General features: G+C 34.9%; 2 protein-coding genes and 1 non-coding gene across 9 annotated transcripts; 2 read left to right on the plus strand and 1 right to left on the minus strand.

Moving 5' to 3' along the window:
- Positions 1-273: 273 nt before the first annotated feature.
- On the plus strand, positions 274-355 carry trnas-aga (transfer RNA serine (anticodon AGA)). Its single transcript has one exon. It is a non-coding gene; the product is annotated as a tRNA-Ser (tRNA).
- Positions 356-458: 103 nt separating this feature from the next.
- Positions 459-3,821, plus strand: LOC132103291 (cilia- and flagella-associated protein 418-like). 2 transcript variants are annotated; one of them, XM_059508275.1, is made up of 3 exons: positions 459-685; positions 1,575-1,670; positions 3,399-3,821. In XM_059508275.1, exons 1-3 carry the CDS (start codon positions 552-554, stop codon positions 3,556-3,558), a joined length of 390 nt encoding a protein of 129 aa, XP_059364258.1. In that variant the 5' UTR covers positions 459-551; the 3' UTR covers positions 3,559-3,821. The 2 variants fall into 2 exon arrangements, 1 of the variants encoding a protein (XP_059364258.1); XR_009423359.1 differs by lacking the exon at positions 459-685 and adding an exon at positions 1,245-1,267 and having other exon boundaries at positions 1,369-1,670.
- Positions 3,822-3,960: 139 nt separating this feature from the next.
- On the minus strand, positions 3,961-16,573 carry LOC132103290 (T-cell differentiation antigen CD6-like). 6 transcript variants are annotated; one of them, XM_059508272.1, is made up of 19 exons: positions 16,364-16,572; positions 14,428-14,493; positions 12,076-12,366; positions 11,667-11,975; positions 10,620-10,679; positions 10,392-10,529; positions 9,850-9,954; positions 9,388-9,537; positions 8,663-8,749; positions 7,616-7,699; positions 7,120-7,206; positions 6,914-7,000; positions 6,725-6,811; positions 6,511-6,591; positions 6,289-6,405; positions 6,126-6,206; positions 4,550-4,663; positions 4,212-4,370; positions 3,961-4,115 (listed from the first exon to the last, which is right to left on the minus strand). In XM_059508272.1, exons 1-18 carry the CDS (start codon positions 16,413-16,415, stop codon positions 4,252-4,254), a joined length of 2,115 nt encoding a protein of 704 aa, XP_059364255.1. In that variant the 5' UTR covers positions 16,416-16,572; the 3' UTR covers positions 3,961-4,115; positions 4,212-4,251. The 6 variants fall into 6 exon arrangements, with proteins under 6 accessions (XP_059364255.1, XP_059364253.1, XP_059364254.1 ...); XM_059508270.1 differs by having other exon boundaries at positions 3,961-4,110; positions 7,616-7,702; XM_059508271.1 differs by having other exon boundaries at positions 6,289-6,402; positions 7,616-7,702; positions 16,364-16,562.
- Positions 16,574-19,611: the final 3,038 nt, after the last annotated feature.

The raw sequence follows: 19,611 nt of genomic DNA on the forward strand, positions 1-19,611 counted from the left end.
GGAGTACTCAACACTGGTTGTTGTGCGTTTTATATTTCGTTTTGTTATAAGTATACATAGAGTAAGTGAAGATAATCAAAGTATGTCCACTTTGCCTGAACCACATTTTTGTGGCAATTAATATGTTTAAATTACAACGAAAATGGTGTTTAATATCATATTTGGTATTATTGTAAAGGTATAACCGTCCAAGGCGATCTTGAGTAACGTTATCAAGTACGCTGCTGTTCCATTTTTGTACTTCTATGCGTAGAAACGACATTTAGCATAAGAGTTGTCGTGGCCGAGTGGTTAAGGCGATGGACTAGAAATCCATTGGGGTCTCCCCGCGCAGGTTCGAATCCTGCCGACAACGAGTCTTTTCTGTTCAGAATCGTACGCGAACCGGAAGCGTTAGGCCAGCTTCCAGATCACGGTGATACTATATTTTTAGAATTCGACTAGTTATCATAGACTAGTTATATGGTTCATTTCTGAGCAGAATGCAAAGAAATGATTCACACGTTTCTATGGTAACAAACGTAGCGTTCCCCACCGGATAATAATGGCGGATGATTTGGATGATTTACTTGATGAAGTCGAATCAGAGGTTTTGTTGCAGCAAGTCTGCGTCCAAACAATCAACTTACGCCTTTAAACAAACGAACCATAAATGTGCTTACCCGGAGGACAAGAAACAGTCAAGGTAACGTTAGGCTAGCGAGATTAGCACCCAAGCTAATGTAGCCAACTAACTTACATAAGACTACAGTTATAAAACTAAACCTTTGCGCATACAGTCATTGCCTAACACTGTTGATGCGTTGTAGATGTACAAATAATGTATGTTAACAGCCTGATTAACATCCTAAAAAGATTTACAACGAGGCTAATAAAGCAACCTTACGTTGTTATAATGTATACATCGTCTCCAAGATCGTAACAAATCCAGATTCTGTCTAGACAAAGTCGTGACATTTCGACTTCCACTGTTTCCAGAAAACAACGATGCAAAAAAGTTCAGCATGACAGTGTTGATATTGACGCTTTGCTGCAGGAAATACTGGATGAGGATTATCAACCCATCAGCACTCATGGAAGTCAAATAACTGGACAAAACCATTGTCATGAGTATTGGAAAAGGTGAAGATACTTTGATATTGCCTATTTTTGTTGTTGTTGTTGTTGTTTTTACAGTGCACATTGTAAACTCTCTTGTGAACTAACAGGAACCCACTGCAGACAAGACTTTCACGATTGATTCATGTTCTCAAACAATGTCCAAGAAGTAAGTTTTTAGTTTGCATTAAAACACCCAAATATGCATTTAGAAGTTTTACAGTAGAAATTGAGCCTTTAATGAAACGCTGTCACTTTTTCCGCTAAAAGATGTTTTCCTGTGTTTCTTGGTGGAAGCTCTGTACCTCACGGTGTTGGAACCAGCGTTTCTCAAAGATGAAAATTAATTTAGAATCAATCTTGCCTGGACTTGAAGGCCACATGCATATTTTAATGACCACAAAATTAACAGTCATGATAGATCACTTAGATGTGTCCATTTATTCTGACTGTGTAACTGTGTCTTGTTCTTGAAGGGCCTGCAACCATTTAAGATGCACGTCTTGTGATTTCAGTGTAATTATGTTTGAGAATCACGAGTGGGACTCCTCCTGTGACTATTTATTTTTCAGGTAAGGTATTAGCACACGCATCAGGGGAGTACATGATTTGATCAGGAGAGGGCAGCATTGATTCATGTATCCCACTGTGAAGCAGTTTCATTTATTATCAATTCAGATATTTTTTCAGGCTGTCTTTGCACAGCATCAACATGTTCAGTTAATGATGTCTTTGTTTAAGTCATCATGATGCCTTCTTACAGATAAGCTTTATTAAATTTGTACATGCTGATAAGGAAGCTTTTGGACAAGTGTTCAACAACACAACATGCAAGCTTTTTAATGTGAACCCTGTTTTCCTCCGGACTGCGTCATTTCCTTATTATCTTCAGCACTGTATCTTGCAGCGTCTCACTTAACTTTAGCATCAAACAGACAGTGAATCATTTGCACCATGTCTTTTATGTTGTCTTCTTCCATATTTAGGCCATGATGCACTTCGCTGCATGCTCAAACAGAGAATGTGTTTGGAATTTGTCAATTAAGCTTTAGAAACTTGAACTTGAATCGTCCCCTTTTAAACCGGTTATTAATCAGCTCATCAAGAAACCATCTGTTCAGGTTTTTAGATGCATTTATTGCTTATATTACTTGCTGTAGTTTAAAGATAGAATAGCATGGAAAGAAACCTTTATACTTCTGAAATATAATTTCAGATGGTTAAAAAATATGGTTGACAGTCCATATCAGTAGTTTCTAACCACTTACAATAGATGCAGACTGTCTGCTAAAGACTTAAAGACTCCAAGGACATTCAGATAGTTAAAAAACAATTAACTCTTTAAAGCCTGTTTTGAACCATGTGTTCATTAGTTCTTCAAATGGATGGTTCTTGCATTTAAGATCCAGATTTATTGTTTTGGAGAAAAAAATAGTACAAATTAAAAGAAACCCTACAAATGTAAGTAAAAATGGTCCATAAAATATGCTTCAATTTTTGTGCAAAAAAAAAAAAATATTAATTATTATAAGTTTTACACTTATAATATAAATTATAATTATAAATTATAAGTGTAACAATAATAAAAATAAATTATATATATATATATATATATATATATATATATATATAATTTATTTTTATTATTGTTACACTTATAATTTTCATATTATCATTATTATTATGTTTGTGGGGTGAAATGGGACCTGGACAAAACTTTCATGATAACCACAGGACCTTAGAGCTTTCTTATTTGCATTGAGTTTTCATACTAATGACTCATGTATTAAAATTCAGTCTCATTGTTGTAAAAATAAATAAAATAAATCCTAGAAATCTGCTTCCTATTTGGTCCTGTAAATAGGGCAGAAATGTACTTCATTAATGTGGGGAAAAAAAGACTCCCATTTTCTGTGCAAGATATAAACAGTATTTTTTATTATTATTATTATTATTATTTTCATATATGATACATATTTTTTTAATCTTACGGTGGAATGAGTCCATGGTAACCAGAGGACTTATATGTTCGCTCATCCAAAACATCAAGCTCCAATTTGACATTTTGAGAGAAGCAGACCCACATACAAGATCATAGTTTTTACACATTGTTCTACAGAAGGGGTTGTAAGTATATGAAAAAAATAGGTTTGCAGTTGGTGATAATAGTTCAAGAATAAAACCAAAGCAGTGAGCCAACTGTGTGAAGGAGCGCTCTGTGTTGAACTGGACATCTGTGAACTACAAGTACAGAAATATATTCAAATCCTCAAAAGCTTCTCTTCTGTCCCCTTCTTTAGGAATAACATGCCAGAATATCACAAACTAAAAGCCAAACTAAGAAGGAGAAGGGGTGGGCGTGCAGACGCCGGTCAATGTAGCTGGCACTTGACCCTGATACTCTCAGACCTGAGGGAGCAACAGCAGCTAAAGTGGGTTTGTGGCAAACACAAAGAATGAACACAAGTCTGCAACAAGTTCTCTGAAATCTTATCCGTGTCCACAAGCAAGTGTTGCATGCTCTCTCCTCACAAAAGAAAATGCTGGCTATTTTCAAAATTTGCTTTGTGCAGTTTGTGGGGCTGGATAACAAAAATAAGTTTTATGTTCTTTACTGAGTGTAGTGTGTGTGTGTGTGTGTGTGTGTGTGTGTGCGAAGTAATTGTAAATCTCTTTACCGATGCCACATTCTCCCTTACAGTGATGAAGCACTGTGGCTGATTTATATTCTGTAAACTATTATATTGATTAATGAAAGACTGTAACATATGCAAATGTTCCAAATACACATGCAAATTTGGCTCAATTGAGAGTTGAAAAAGAATGAGATTGGATCCATCTGTGAGGTTAATAATAGAATGGTTAATTGTTTAGAATGTTTATTATAAAATAGATGAACAATGTCAATTTTGTTGTTGTTGTTCTTCCAGAATATTCTTAACAAACACTCGGTATTGCAAGGGCCCGTCTGTTACATTCCATGGTTTTCAGGGAAGTGTTGTTGTGAATCATCTGTCCTAAGTGATAAATGCACATCATTGTCCATTATATAAAGAGAATGAAGAATTAAAAGAATTATGTTTTGTGTGTTTTTGAAGGTTTTAATATTTTACCTGCTGAGAAAAATCTCTTGCAGTCATCATGTTGATTTCATCAGGCTTCAGGTTCATCATAGTCGCTCTCTGAAGATGCAGCATAATTGTCCTCACTCTCTTTTTTAGGTGGTACATTAACGTAAGATACCTCTGATACTGTGCTACTGTTATCTGTTTCTAGAATCAAAAATAAAAAAAGATATATTATTATTTTATTTTACTTGGACACTAATTCTTCTTGCTTTAAGGTTCAAGTTGGTTGAACAAAAGACCCAGGTTCAAAGGAGTTGGGGGAATTCAGAAAGGAAGTTCTCTGAGCGGAGACATACTGTCACATGGTTGAGTACAAGAGGTACCTTGACTGAGGTTTCTAGGTTCATGATGGTCTCCGTAACCGTCAGTACCTTCTGTCATCTGTGCAATGTGGGGATTCTGAAAAGACATCTCAGGAAGTGATGGGCTTTCCTCACCTTCCAAAAATAAAACACAAATTTTAGTTACATATTTTGAGACATTCCCTTGTAATTAAGCTGTTTATATATATATATATATATATATATATATATATATGCGCGCAGACACACACAGAGTGGGTATAGAAAAGAACCACCCACTTTAAAATAATCACATTTTGTTGCTTTACAGCCTGAAATGAAGAAGATGCTGTATTTACTCAGTGCAACCCTTAACATCCAGGATATAATACCAACATACTGCAGCTGTGGCCTAATGGTTAGAGAATCTGACTTGTAACAGGTGGTGGAGCAAATAGCTGCCCACTGCTCTGGGTGTGTGTTCACAGTGTGTGTATGTGCGCACTTGGATGGGTTTTTTGTTGGGTTTCCATACTTAGCAAATGTCACAACTTTCATGTCAGGATTTTTTTTTTTTAATCACTGAGTTGGAAGAAGGATCACCCCTTGTGTCAGTGTTTTGCTGAACCACTTTTTGCTTTAATTACAGCCTTTATTCTGATGGGATATATCTCTACTAACTTTGCACATCAATATTTGCCCACTCTTCTTTGCAGAACTGCTCAAGTTCAGTTAAATTTGATTAACATGGCAGAATATTTGTTTTGTGCTTAGTGACCCATTTTTGTTCTGATTTTGATGTTGGTTTTTGGATCACTGTCCTGGATGAGAGCATTTACTTTTCTTGATACCCTCCCGAACAACATGTGAAAGTGACGTGACATTCAGCCAAGTATGGTGACCCATACTCAGAATTCATTTAACCCATCCAAAGTGCGTGCGTACACACACACACACACACACACACACACACACACAGAGCAGTGGGCAGCCATTTATACTGCGGCGCAGTATATTTAAACTACAGACATTTGTTTTTAAGGATTTCTGACCCCGAGACTCAACTAATCTCTGCTGTTCTGCATTTGCAATCCTTGTAGAGCCTTTAGCCACTCAAACTCTCCTCACTGTGCATCAGGACGATATAGACACACATCCTCTTCCAGGAAGATTTGTAACGTCTTTGATTGGAAATTCTTAATTATTGCCCTGATGGTCGATTTTTTATTTATTTTTGAAAGCATGGTGCATGTTTTCAGGATTAATAGAAACATCAAAGGGACAGCATTTATTTTAAACTACAATAAATAAATTGCAGCATTAATGCAGCATAAAAGTAACATTTTAAAAAGTCTTAAGTCAAACATTTAGTAATGCAGTAATGTAATTTAAACCTGCAAATAATGAAAATAAATTGTTTTTAAAACAAAGAAATGTTACGACAAAGCAATATTAAAGATTCTGCACCATATGTTACTAATAAAACTTGTTTCACATTATATTTTATATTAATCTTCTCAAATTGTTCTGCTGGTAATATCATTATAATGAAAATATTTGTTTTAAATTAGAAATATGGACCATAAAATGACTTTTATACTGAATGTTTCACTCATACCATAATGATGATAGGCGTTTTCATCCATCTCTGTGTTCTGATAACACTCTTCTGATGAAGTACTGTCTGAATCATTCCCATCTGCCAAGCACAGAAGAATTCACACATCCCTATCAAAATACACTGCTGTCAATGTTGTCATATTGTTAAATCAAATAGGTACCTTGACTGTGGGTGACAGGTACACGAGTGCCGCTGTAACCAGCAGCGTTTCCTGACATCTGAGCACTGTGGGGTGTCTTTAGTGACTTTTGAGGAGGTGATGGACTTTCCTCGTCTTCTAGAGAAAACAGATACACGAAGTTTAGCTGACTGAATGAATCCTCAGAAGGTTCAGTTAAAATACGCTTCAAGCCTCAGTATTAAATGATTTATGTGAACCTACCACACTGGAGATCCTTGTCCATGTTGATCTCTGTGTTTTGATAGCACTCACCAGAAGATGTACTGTCTGAATCATTCACATCTACCGCAGACGACAAAAGAGGATTCATAAATCTGAAATTTATTTCTCTACTTCAAAATAATGTTTAATCTTAAGGGTGGAAGAAATCTTTACAATCTAGGATTTCATCAAGAGTGTTAAATCAGAACTTTACCTTGACTGTCAGTGTTTGGAAAGTGATGGTCACCATAAGACAAGGGCGCAAATGGTGACTTTTCATGCAATGATGGTCTTTCCTCATCTTCATTACGAAAAAAAATACATATATATTAGTGGATACACCTAGACGTTTTCTCTCTGGATTAAATAAATTAAATTAACCGTATGACCTATTTTTACATACGTGATATGAAATTGTTGTCTGTGTTGGTCTCTGTGTTTTGATAGAACTCGCCAGAAGATGTACTGCTTGAATCATTCATATCTATTCCTAGAGTCAAAAGATTGTTCATAAATTGAGAATTTATTAGCTTACTAAAAATAAAAATTTCTAGAAAAAAATAAATAATATTCAAAATCTGATGTTTCAATGTTAAACCAGTGCTTTACCTTTATTGTCAGTTCCAGGTAAGTGATGGTCACCATAAGACAAGAGTGTCAATGGTAACGTTTCTTGAAGTGCTGGTGTTTCCTCAGCTTTATAAGGGAAAAATCAATATTCAAATTAATAATAAAAGTATTCGGTACCACTTTACAATAAGGTTCCATTTGCTAACATTAGTTTACTTGAACTAACAATAAAAAATACATTAAAGCACAAATTATTCTAAATGTTAATGTCAACATTTATTGAAAAAATAAATTAAGTAAAAAGATGTATCTGTTACTATCATTTTATGGACCTGAGATAACAAACTTATCTCAGTTTATGAACAGCTGAATCTGTCTTAACTATTGTTAAATAAGAAAAATAAATACTGTAAAAATGTATTGTTTAATGTATTGCAATAATTACCGGTAACTAATGGGACCTTACTGTAAAGTGTTACCAAATATTCATAATATTTCATTAATATTATATTATATATTATTTATTTGTGCTTACGTGACTGAAGAGTGTCGCTCATGTCGGTCTTTGTGTTTTGATAGAACTCTCCAGAAGTAGTACTGCTTGTATCATTCATATCTACTGCTGTTTATAGGGGAAAGAAAAATGTATACCGTATCGTTCGGACTATAAGTCACACCTGAGTATAAGTCGCATCAGTCCAAAAATACGTCATGATGAGGAAAAACACGTATATAAGTAGCACTGGACTATAAGTCGCATTTATTTAGAACCAAGAACCAAGAGAAAACATTACCGTCTACAGCCGCGAGAGAGCGCTCTTATGTTTTCAGGGAGAGGCTACAGGAGCACTGAGCAGCATTGACCGCCCTCTTGCGGCTGTAAACGGTAATGTTTTCTCTTGGTTCATTTCTCTTAGTTCATGTCAAATTAAATTTGATAAATAAGTCGCACCTGACTATAAGTCGCAGGACCAGCCAAACTATGAAAAAAAGTGTGACTTATAGTCCGGAAAATACGGTACCTTTCACTGATCTATATATATATGTGTGTGTGTGTGTGTGTGTATGTGTGTGACCCTGTACCACAAAACTAGTCATAATGGTAATTTTTTCTACATAAATAAGCTTCCCATTGAAATATGGTTTGTTAGGATAGGACAATATTTGGCTGAGATACAACTATTTAAAAATCTGGAATCTGAGGATGCAAAAAAATCAAAATATGGAGAAAATCACCTTTAAAGTTGTCCAAATTAAGTTCTTAGCACTGCATATTACTAATAAAAAATTTACAAAATATCTTCATGGAACATGATCTTTACTTGTCCGAATGAAGTTTGGCATAGAAGAAAAATTAATAATTTTGACCCATACAATGTATTTTTGGCTATTGCTACAAATAGTGACGTGACATTCAGCCAAGTATGGTGAACCTTACTCAGAATTCGTGCTCTGCATTTAACCCATCCGAAGTGCACACATAAAGAGCAGTGAACACACACATTTTTCTTGATTGAAATGATCAATTTTAGGTGGTAAGAGTTCAATAACATGAATGTTATTATGATTTATTTGTGCATACCTGAGTTTTGGATGGTATCCATGTTAATTTCCACGTTGTGCACACATTTTTCTCCAGAGGATGTACTGACCATGTCTTTCACATCTCCTGATAGACAGAGCAAAGAAGAATTCGTACATATTAAATGTGGCTCCCAACAAGTCATTGTTTATCATTTAATGCAGATCCGTGAATTCTTATGTCTACAATGCTAAAACAGAGAAACTTCCAAATTATTTAGATTTTTATTTGTATCAGTTTTTTATTCAGTAAGGATGTGTAAAACTGATACAAATTGACAGTTAAAATGTTTACGTTATTACAAAAACATAAATAAAAAGAGTTTAAAAAAATCAGTTTCCATAAAATTTTTAAGCAGCACAAAAGTATTCAACACTGATATTAATAAGAAATATTTATTGAGCAGCAAATCAGCATCAGGAATGGGAAAATATATTAAAATAGAAAACAGTTATTTTAAATTGTAATAATATTTTGTAATATTACTGTTTTTTATTGTATATGGGAATTTAATGTGAACTAAAGAACCCCACCAACCCTCACAGACACTAATTTAGATAAAAAATGGCTATTGATATTAAGCCAGTAATACAGTATCTTTCAGCTGATTCTGTGTGACTCTTTCTTTAATGTGTGTAATTTTAAATAAGGACTGATTATACAAATTTTCAGCTGATATTTTTGGTCATTTGCAGTAGATGTGTTGTCTGCTAAAGCGAGCATACTTGAGTTGTTTAGATGCAGTCTTTGCGGTCGATTGGTGTCGTGATATTCATAGTCTGAATCAGTGGAACTGCCGGAGTCATGTGTGGGTGGATTTGTTCTCATGCTGATTTTGCTGCCATATTTTGAGCTCATCCTCGGGCCAAGACTTTCTGAAGAAACAAGATGCACTCGTTTTAAAGTTTGACCATTACAGAAATCAAACAATATATCATATTCGAGACAAAAGTTAGACAAGGCACACGTTTTAGCATTTTATGTATAATTGCAGACAATTTATTCAAATGGGATCACTTACAGAGTTTAAAGAAATCTAGAAATAACTTCATATAATAATAGTAGTAATTAATATTAAAATTACGCATAATAATACTATTGATAATAATATTTACAATATCTACTAAATACTAAACATTTATAATCAGTTATGAGGACATAAAAAAATAAATAATAGCAATACAAACCGTACTGCTGCCCCCTGGTTTGTGTGTTGTAGTATTCCATCTGTACATTGGACTGGGACTCCAGGCTTGAGTGAGAGTTAGTGTGATGTTGGTAAATCACACATTCTGTTGGCAAAGAGGATGAAAACGAATGGTTTAAACTTCCTCATGCAGCACTAAGCCGCTGCCTTAAGCTTTTGTTTTGTTGTATTAGCTATTATCAAAAGAATGAGTTAATAGTTCACAAAAGGTTCGACACTCTTCAAATTCTTTTTCCTGTTATTTGAATGGAATACACTGAATGCACAAGTAGTCAGTGAACTCCTTTGATGTTTATAACAATACAGTAAAACAACAGTGTTTTACACAGAGGTGCTCTCAGAGTTAGACAATGATAAAAATAACTTAGAGTCTGTTTGTTGTAGCTCAGCTCTATTTCCTTGGTTCCATTTGATTTAGTTCTAAGAAAACGTGTGTTATTTATTTTCCATTGCCACTGTTTCCAACATTTCAGAAGATATGAGTGAGAAGTGCTTTTAAATGTGAAACATGCTTATACTTGCCCTTTGCTCTTTTGAAATGCACAAAGGCTGCAGCATTTAAAATAATAACCATAAGCAGAGCAATAGATAAGATGATGCAGCCAATCGCTGCTGCTGAAATGCCACTGTTGCTTTCTGTAGCTGCCACTGCAGTTGACACTAAAATAAACAGAGAGGTTTATATTAACAGATTGTGTCACTGTTATTGGTGTTATTTTTCTTTTTAAACGTAAGGAACTGAAGCATCACCTGGCACCAGTGCTGTCAAGTTCAGCCCGGTTGTGTGTGTGACTGGTTTCTCCATACTTTCTGTATGAAAGACATTTAATCCATTGGATATATCAAAAGAGTACAAATAACCAAGACTTGTCAGTCTGGATTTCATGACATGACACTAACAAGCTAAAGCTTTTATATGCATGCTTTGACATTTCAGAAATGCTGTGGTAAGCCTGCTTTACATTGGTCTTATTTTTTTAGACCAACTGACTTCTCTCCCACCACCCTAAAAAGGTAAACCTGGCCTGCATTTCAGTGTAATTATGGTAACATTCCCCCTCAAGAGGTCACGTACTACGACCTCAAATAAATACTAATTAATACATTTGGCACAAAAAGTTGGTGTCTAAAAATCAAATGTTATGATGCTAAAGTCAACATAAAGTGGAAACTGCCTCCATGTACCATCATATCACATGCCCTGGTCTTATTCATTGATTCACCATGGTACCACTGCAGTGTGTTATTCCAAACAAAAATGGGTTACACTTTATTTTAAAGTGTCCTTGTAACAGTGTAATTATACAATTAAGTACTGAGTAATGTTGATTAACCACATTGTGGTTATGGATTTGGTTTAGATTAAGCTGCATATAATTATGCATCATTTACTGTGATTACTATTATAAATACATGTAACATCTAACAAAGATACTGTAAAATAAAGTGCTCCCAAAAATGTCTTTGGAGGCTTTGGACTTGTGGACTGCTTGGATAATATCAATAAATTGACAAAAGGCTATTCAATATTGTTTAAATAAACTTGTATTCTCCAATCTAGTATGTAACGTCAACCTTTTTACCATCCAACCTTTTTACCATCCTTTTTACCGAGTAAAAATTCCCAACTCTATACATTTTCCCCTTGAAAATACTGTGAAACAACCAAATTCCAATTGAAAATACTGTGAAATATAATAAAACATTTATTGTGTTTCTTTTTTCTTTGTGTAGAAAATAGTGGTGTTTTATGTTATTTAGCACTTTCCCATTAAGTGTAAAGAATGTGTATAATACCTGAACACACAACGCCAGCATCTTCCTTATGTCCACAATAGTTGCTGGCAGTGGTTTTGATAGAGTCGCACTCCCATAAGCTGCTCTCGGAGCCATTGCATTTCATTTGGCTGATGTAGATGGGACCTGTTCCAGGTCCAAAAAAGCCCTCTCGTATTGGGCTTCCACATCTCAGCTGGGCACATACTAAACGTTGACTACAATTGTCAAAATCATCATCACACACTGTTCCCCACTTCCCAGAATGCAGCAGCTCCACCCGACCAGCACAGCGATCACTTCCTCCAACCAATTGGACAGCTTGGTGCTCTGGAGGACAGTGGTCAGCCCAGACAAAGCACAATTACAGCAATGAAACAAAAGTAGAGCACTTATCAAAAGATCTCTGAGAAGATCTCAGATGACTCACCGCAGATAACTTGAGTTGCATTCCTGCAGTCGCCTTTTGCGGCTGTAGTGCAGTTGTGCAGTTTTGAGTCTCTCAGGATGCAGTCTGCAAGACAAGTGCCATTGTGCACTGTTGCAGACATGCCGTGCTTATAAACACCACCACAACTTAAACGTTCACAGATTTGGAGAGCAAGGTCTTTCTTTTCCTGATCATCCAAAAGGTTGAGGGTCACATCGACCGTAGTGTTCTTGTAAAGAGCCCTAGGCACACCAAAACAGCCCTCGGACAGGCTTAGTGTGGAGAGCTCAACTATTTCAGAAAAACACACACACACACAAAAAAATTATTTCATTGAATCATCTGCCTTAACAGTTTCTGTCACTTTCATGAATGTGTTCACTTTTTTATCTTTTCAGCACGCTGCGTTGAGTCAGAACATTTTCCAACATCGCATCCTGGCGCTGATCTTATCTGAGTGTTGATTCTGTTACCAGTGTGTATTTCTAGTACATCAGACGCTAGACTTTTATTTAGACCCAAACAGCGAAGTGAATATCTAAACTGTGGGGCATTGTTTTGTGTTGCAAAACGTTGTAGCAGTACACTGCAACACAGCCACATCCCGTGAGTCACTTCCTGTGGAAATGTCATAGTGTAGCATGGAGGACACTGGGGAAAGAACTTTTTTTTTTTCGAAAGTTTATGATATTGCCTCCGCAGTGTGGTTTGAGCTCATGAAGTTCTCCTGATTTATGACTACAGGATGCAGATTGTGTCTGTGTAAATCAACTGTGGAATTGTGACTCATTCTGAAGGTCTTGCTTTGGGGTGACTTCTTAACAGGGTCAGAGGTCACTGGTCTGATGTTCCACTGTGGTAGTGGTGGTGAAAAACACTATCATTCAAAAGTTTGGGGTTTTAAAGAAATTAATACTTTAATTTAGAAAGGATGCTTTCATTTGATCAAAAGAGACAGTATAGACAAAATCATTACAAAAAAGTTCCAAATAAATGCAGTTCCTTTGAACTTTCTGTTCAATTTCTGAAAAAAAAAAAAAAAATGTATCAAGGTTTCCACAAACTGTCTTCAACATTGATAATAATAAAAACTATTTCTTGAGCAGCAAATCAGAATATTAGATTGATTTCTAAAGAAGGATCATGTGACACTGAAGTAACGGTTAATTCGCCGTCACTGTAGTAAATCACATTTTATAGCATATTAAAAATAGAAAGCAGTATTGCGGTTTTTACTCGGTTTTTTATGTTTAGCATAAAATACTTCTTTCAAAAACATAAAAAGATTTTACAGATCCCAGACATTTGATTTGATTGTGAACTTGGTGAAGAAGCATGGAACAGTGTATAATACTATAATGGAAAAAGGTGCTTAATCTCCTGAAAATGTTGATCGTCATCCTCATGAGGTCATATTAAATATTATAACATAGATTTTTTTTTTACAACCCTGTTAACAACCTCGGATTTTTATACATATTAAACCCATATTTGTGTCATTTCGCACATATATATATTAAAAAAAGAAAATATTAAAATAACAATAGGGCTTTCTACTTTGGAAGCAAATGTTGGTTTGTAAATTACATTTTCAATAAGTTGAAGAAAAATATTAGTTTGATCTTTTTTATCCCAATAACTTAAATAACAGGGTTGATGAATGCCATGAACACAGCAACATTTGTACAAATTCAGAAAATGGATTGAGACTATTTAAGCATCTTCCTATAATGCTGTAAAAAAGCTCAAAATTGTGTTAATATTTTAATATAAACAATTTAAATGATTTTGGTAATTAAAATAAATCAGTAATTATATGAATTCAAAATTATGCAGCTGTGCTTAACTGTTACGGATACGGTCGAGAGCCTCTCCCAAATGAGCGCAAGCACTTTTCCGTCTGACTCCAGCTATTCTTTACCTTCTTCATATACGATGCCTGTGTGATTGCGTACAACATTTACTGCATCATCAGTTGTTCACATATAAAGAGTTCTTAATGATTTTAAAATGAATTCTAGTGTGCAATAAAATAAAGCGGTTGTCTCTGGGGAGGTAGACTGCTCTCACGGTTCTGTGCAATCTTGCAGTGGTCTTGCTGATGTCTTTTCTCTGTTCTCTTTGATGATGAGCTTTGTCTCAAACACTGTTCTCATGCATATTGTTCAACATCTTGATTAACTGCTTGATCTTGCAGGCCTCTTTTAAATAAGCAAGCTTTTTGATCATTGTGAGATTGCTGCTAACTGCACCCACTGATAACTCTGATATAGACAAAGATGCAGATGTAAACAAGATACTTTCGAAGGAAAGGCATGAGTTTTCTTAGAGTAGTGTAAGCCTTCAACTCACTCTGTTTGTCTGATTCAGCATGCTTTTTCACACTCTTGGACGTTCGGTCATCTGTTTCATTGAACCCTGAAGAAGAAAAGACGAACACCATAAGTTTTGCTGAGAACTTGTTGCCTGAAGCCAGAAGGAAAAACTGTCACTTCAGTCTAAAGCGTAAAAGTATAACAAAGCACTTAAATAAACAACTTCACTGTCTGCAAACACGATATTCATCAAAGACAACAGAAATGAGACACTGTTGAACGAGATTCATAAAAAGAGCTGCCTGACCTTAAACATTAAAACGACAAAAAAATGATGTTCTGCACAACTTTGGTCATGCTTGTGTTGTCTTACAAAGTTAACTCTGCATTGAGTTCACATTTGAAGACTTTGCCAAAACAAGAAAAGTTAAAACATGGAATAGGTTTGAAGCCTGTGGTTTGTAGAAAATGTAGATAAATCTTAATTGAGAGTTTTATACAATATGAATGAGACAGCAAGATGAAATACGCACAAGTTATCTATTAATAATATATAGCAAAGTCGTAGTTATTTATAACTATAGGACTATTTGTTGAAAACCTGCTGTGTTAACGCAAACTAGATAGAAGGGCTGCAGATCTTGTATTTTAACACAGCGTGGTCCTCTAAATTAGTTTCTCCATCTGCCTCACTCAGAGCCAACACTCAGCTTGGTCATTAAAGCGCACTTTAAAAAAGATACAGTATGAAATTCATTCAGAAAATTGATAATTGCATTTGTGACCAACCACTATATTCGTACTCTCTTCAGACATTCTCAGAGAATCTAAACATTTATATATTTTATTTACAAAAATGGCATGATGTCTTTGTCTGCCTTGCTACAGAATTTTGAAAACTGAAACAGAATGAAATAAACGTATGAAATAATATCGCTTTACACGTGCCAAATTCTTTTAAATGTAAAAAAATTATTATTATTATTTACTTACATAAAATTCAGTGTAACCTTCCAACATTTTAATAATGTATGCAATTTCTGTGAATTAAGCATATAAAATGACAAAAACAAATTAAGTTTTTAGTTTTATAAAAATATTTTAATATTCTCTATAGCAATAGATTTGCTGTATTACAATGAAACAAAAACCTAATTTGCGAGAATTACAGTCTTATTCAACAAAATATATTTTCTGTGCTCTATTTCTGTCAAGATCCACGAATCCTTTATAGCTGAACGTTGGAAAAAAACATAACTTATTCTATTATTGAAAATTGTTCTATAAATGTAGAGCATTTTAAATGTCTACTTGTCATGTTAAAAACATCCGCAGCTTGTTTGACACTGTCTAAAGAAACTCAATGTAGTCTAAAAATGGCTATTAGGAAAATTCGTTGATGAGTTTTGCTGTTTTTTTTATTTTTAGCCATAATATGCAATTGACATACAAAGTTATCTTTCTTCATTCAATCACCTGTGAAGTTCAGCTTATTATTTACCTGTGTTTCATAGTGCATTGAAGTCCATAAGCGAATCTCTGGTTGCACTTTGCTCAAACTCTTTAGAAAAGCCAAGCCAAGGCAAACGCAGAACTTTCTTTTGTCACTTTTTTAAAAGCCTTCAGATTCCATTGTGCTGCATTAGTTAAACTGAGCTTTGTTTCAACCGCAAAGCGTCTTGTACACCAAGTCTTTTGTTGAAAGCGCACATTTGATTTTCCATCTATGATAGTGATAGTCTCTGAAGAGCTAGTTAGACAGATTGTGCAATACCCTTTGAGAATTCTGCAACCTCTCTGCTCAAGTATAATCAACTTAATAAAGAAACCACTAGGTCCTTCAGTAAATGTTAGAATATGCTTTTAAAATGCCAGAATATTGAATGCCAAATTATTTAATCGCAGTTGAACTCAAGCTTTCTAGATGAAAGACCAAGTCTGCCTACACAAACCATACACCAGAACCATTTTACCTTGAGACAAGGACAAAGCCTGGAGAGCAACACACAGCAGCAGAAGAGGCATCTCTCAGTCAGTCAGCCTAACAGCCAAAGCTTTCTGTTCATCCCTGACGGAGAACTACTCTGACTGAAAAACGTGACCCTGCACCTTCAGCATTTGGTGTTTTTGTGCAGTTGCTGCATGTGGTTTCCACTATGGGGCGAATTTGAGCATCATGCCTCACAAATGCACTGCCTACCACAATTGTACACCCTATTTTGCTACCGTCACAGGTCAAGTGCACATGTTTGCAGTTTATATATGTATACATTTTCACTAAAAACATATTTTCCAAAATTGTTGTTTTGTGTTGTTTTGATTTGCATTTTCATTTCCCTCCAGTTCAGTTTATAGATTTTAACTGAGTTTCTTTGAGTATAGCTGTACAAAACACCCAAGATAGGCAGAATCGATTAGGAATTCTTCATTAAACCCAATTCATCATTCATCATTGGCCTGGCATGCAATTAATGAATTGAATGGACAGTGAATACAGCTGTCTGTAGATGAATTGTCTGATTGTGTTGTCATTCAAGACTAAATAAAAAATGTAAGATGTCAAAGCAGACCCCTCCTACACTCACAAACACTGCCAAGGACTACAGTAACACCAACAGCAAGATTACCTTACCCTACTGGATTGCTACAGTATTACAGAGAAACTGGCCCAAAAATGTTTTCTTCTGATATGGGCGAATTGAAGAAATCCAAATGCAAATAATAAAATCCATCTAGCAAAATAAACAGGCTTTTAAAATGGAGGAGAAAAGGCTTTCCATATCTTTTGTTGTCAACATCAAAGGCCATCTGTCCAATCAAAAGTTTTTTTTATGTAAATTTATTTGTCATTTGCTACATGCCAGCCAAATTAGGCAAGAGATGTCCATGTGGACAGGCTGCATGACATATCTTTATCTTTATAAACCATGGATAAAACAGTGCAATGTAAAAAGAAAATATGACTACATTAAATATGGGTTCACTAAAATAATCATTGTTTGCACCAAACCGCAGTGTATTTTGGGGTAAATTATTGCCTGCTATGAGCATGGAACAATCTAAATTTAAGTTTCAATGCAATGGTGTAGAAGCCTTTTTTTTTCTTTTTTCATTCATCATTTTGCATATTGTTAGTCCTATGTATGATAACAGAACAGTTTTCACTTGACATTCTCCAACTCCAGCTGTGAACCAGTTTAGAGCCACTATAGTTATAGGCTGCTAGCACTGGAAAACTGTAGCAAATACTTTATATCAACTATCAAAATGACAATATAGAATAACTTTCTTTCATATGGACTTTAAGTGTGGTGATCTAACCAAATTTTGGGGGATTACTCAAACTGAGACTCACTCAAATGTCGCCGATATAATGCTGTTTCTACCCACAGAATGAACTGAGCATTATGGGGAGGTGTGGCTTGGTGGTTAAAGACCTGAGCGGGTTACCCACATTTGATCACACAAAGGTTGAAGATTTTACCTTAATTAAATACCTTAACACAGGCGACTTTGTGTGAAGTCATGAAAATACATTTCATTAAAGTGGGAACCAGATCCAACCAAGGGGACTCTTGCCAGTAAACAACTATTAAAAAAAAAGAAAAAGAAAAAAAAGAGAGACAGCATAGCAACAGCCTGACAACCCCAACAACATCATGTCATCATGGTAGCAACTTCTGGATGGACAAGCACCATCCAGAAGCATGTAAAAACCTACTTCATCTATTCTTTAGTTCTTCTGGTGTACTCTTTAGCCAGCTGCATATCTGTGCACAACCACAAGGGGATGTTTTATTTTGTCTCCACAGCGCAATTGCACTGGGATCTCTCTCTCTCATCTCTGCTAATAGAAGACAGGTTATGTCTTTTTCGCTAATCTGTTCAAGGACAACACTAAAGCCACTGTCCTCTCTGTCTTTGTGCAAATAGTATCTATTTTGCCCCCTGCCAGTTTATGTTTTCTGATAATTTTACATTCAAGGGGAAATTTACAGCCAGACAGTCATTAATATGTTATCAGGTGAAATGCTACCGCAAGAAGTAGCTATTTGTAAATCCTGAGCAAAAAGAAACAAAATATTTTTCTTGTTAAAATATTTCTTAAATAGCACAATGTATGACAGGTTAATAGGATAACCTGTTGGAATTATGCCAAGTTATCAGGCTAATTAATTACCTTAAATATATAGCTTTGATTATATAACATAGGCCTAATATAGAGATTAACATTTCATGCTTTTGAAAAAATATATATACATACATATATATATATATATATATATATATCTATATATATATATATACACACACACACACACACACATTAGGCTCACTTAGGCAGCATTAGGCAGAAAAGTAATATGGTGAAAATATTATTACATTTAAAATAACTGTTTTCAATTTTCATATATAAAATGTATTGTATTTCTGTGATCATCTGTGTATTTTTATTATCATCATGTTGAAAATAGTAATATTTTCTGGAAACCATGATACATTTTATTTCCATGATACATTTTATTTCATATCTTAATAAATATATAGCTCAAACGAACACTATCTGAAATTGAAATTTTGGTAACACTTTGCAATAAGGTTCATTAGTTAACATTATTTAACTATAGTTAACATTTTTCAACATTTATATATACATTACATCAACTATATACATGTATAATGACCTCCAGTGTCGTTTTTACTTCAGTTGGTAGCTAATCATTTTCAGCCACAAGAGGGCATCACTGAGCTGTTCTAAAGTAGATTAACATGTAGTGTTACAGGAGGAGGACTGTGGTGTGGTGTGTTAAATAAAATCTGGTCCATGTGTGCGCGGGCGCGCGCTTCCTGGAGAAATGCCCATATAATGAATCCCACTCTCGTCTACGTCAGGAAGAGCCACGAGTTAGTAGAAATAATTATTTAACATTGTAAAAATTCTGAATGCATTAAACAGCATTGCTAATATGTGCTAATATCATATTTCTATTTTCAGAATTAGGTTGTTTTTATTTTGTCAAAATACAAAATACACACACATGGACCAAACTCTTTTTTTTACTTTTTTTTTTTTACCATATTCATATTTCTGTGTAAGGTTTGTGCAGGTTAAATGTGTACATTGATGATGGGGCCACATATACAGTACAGACCAAAGGTTTGGACACACCTTCTCATTCAAAGAGTTTTCTTTATTTTCATGACTATGAAAATTGTACAT

Source organism: Carassius carassius, chromosome 24 (assembly GCF_963082965.1).
Source record: "Carassius carassius chromosome 24, fCarCar2.1, whole genome shotgun sequence".
Classification (NCBI taxonomy): Eukaryota; Metazoa; Chordata; class Actinopteri; order Cypriniformes; family Cyprinidae; genus Carassius; species Carassius carassius.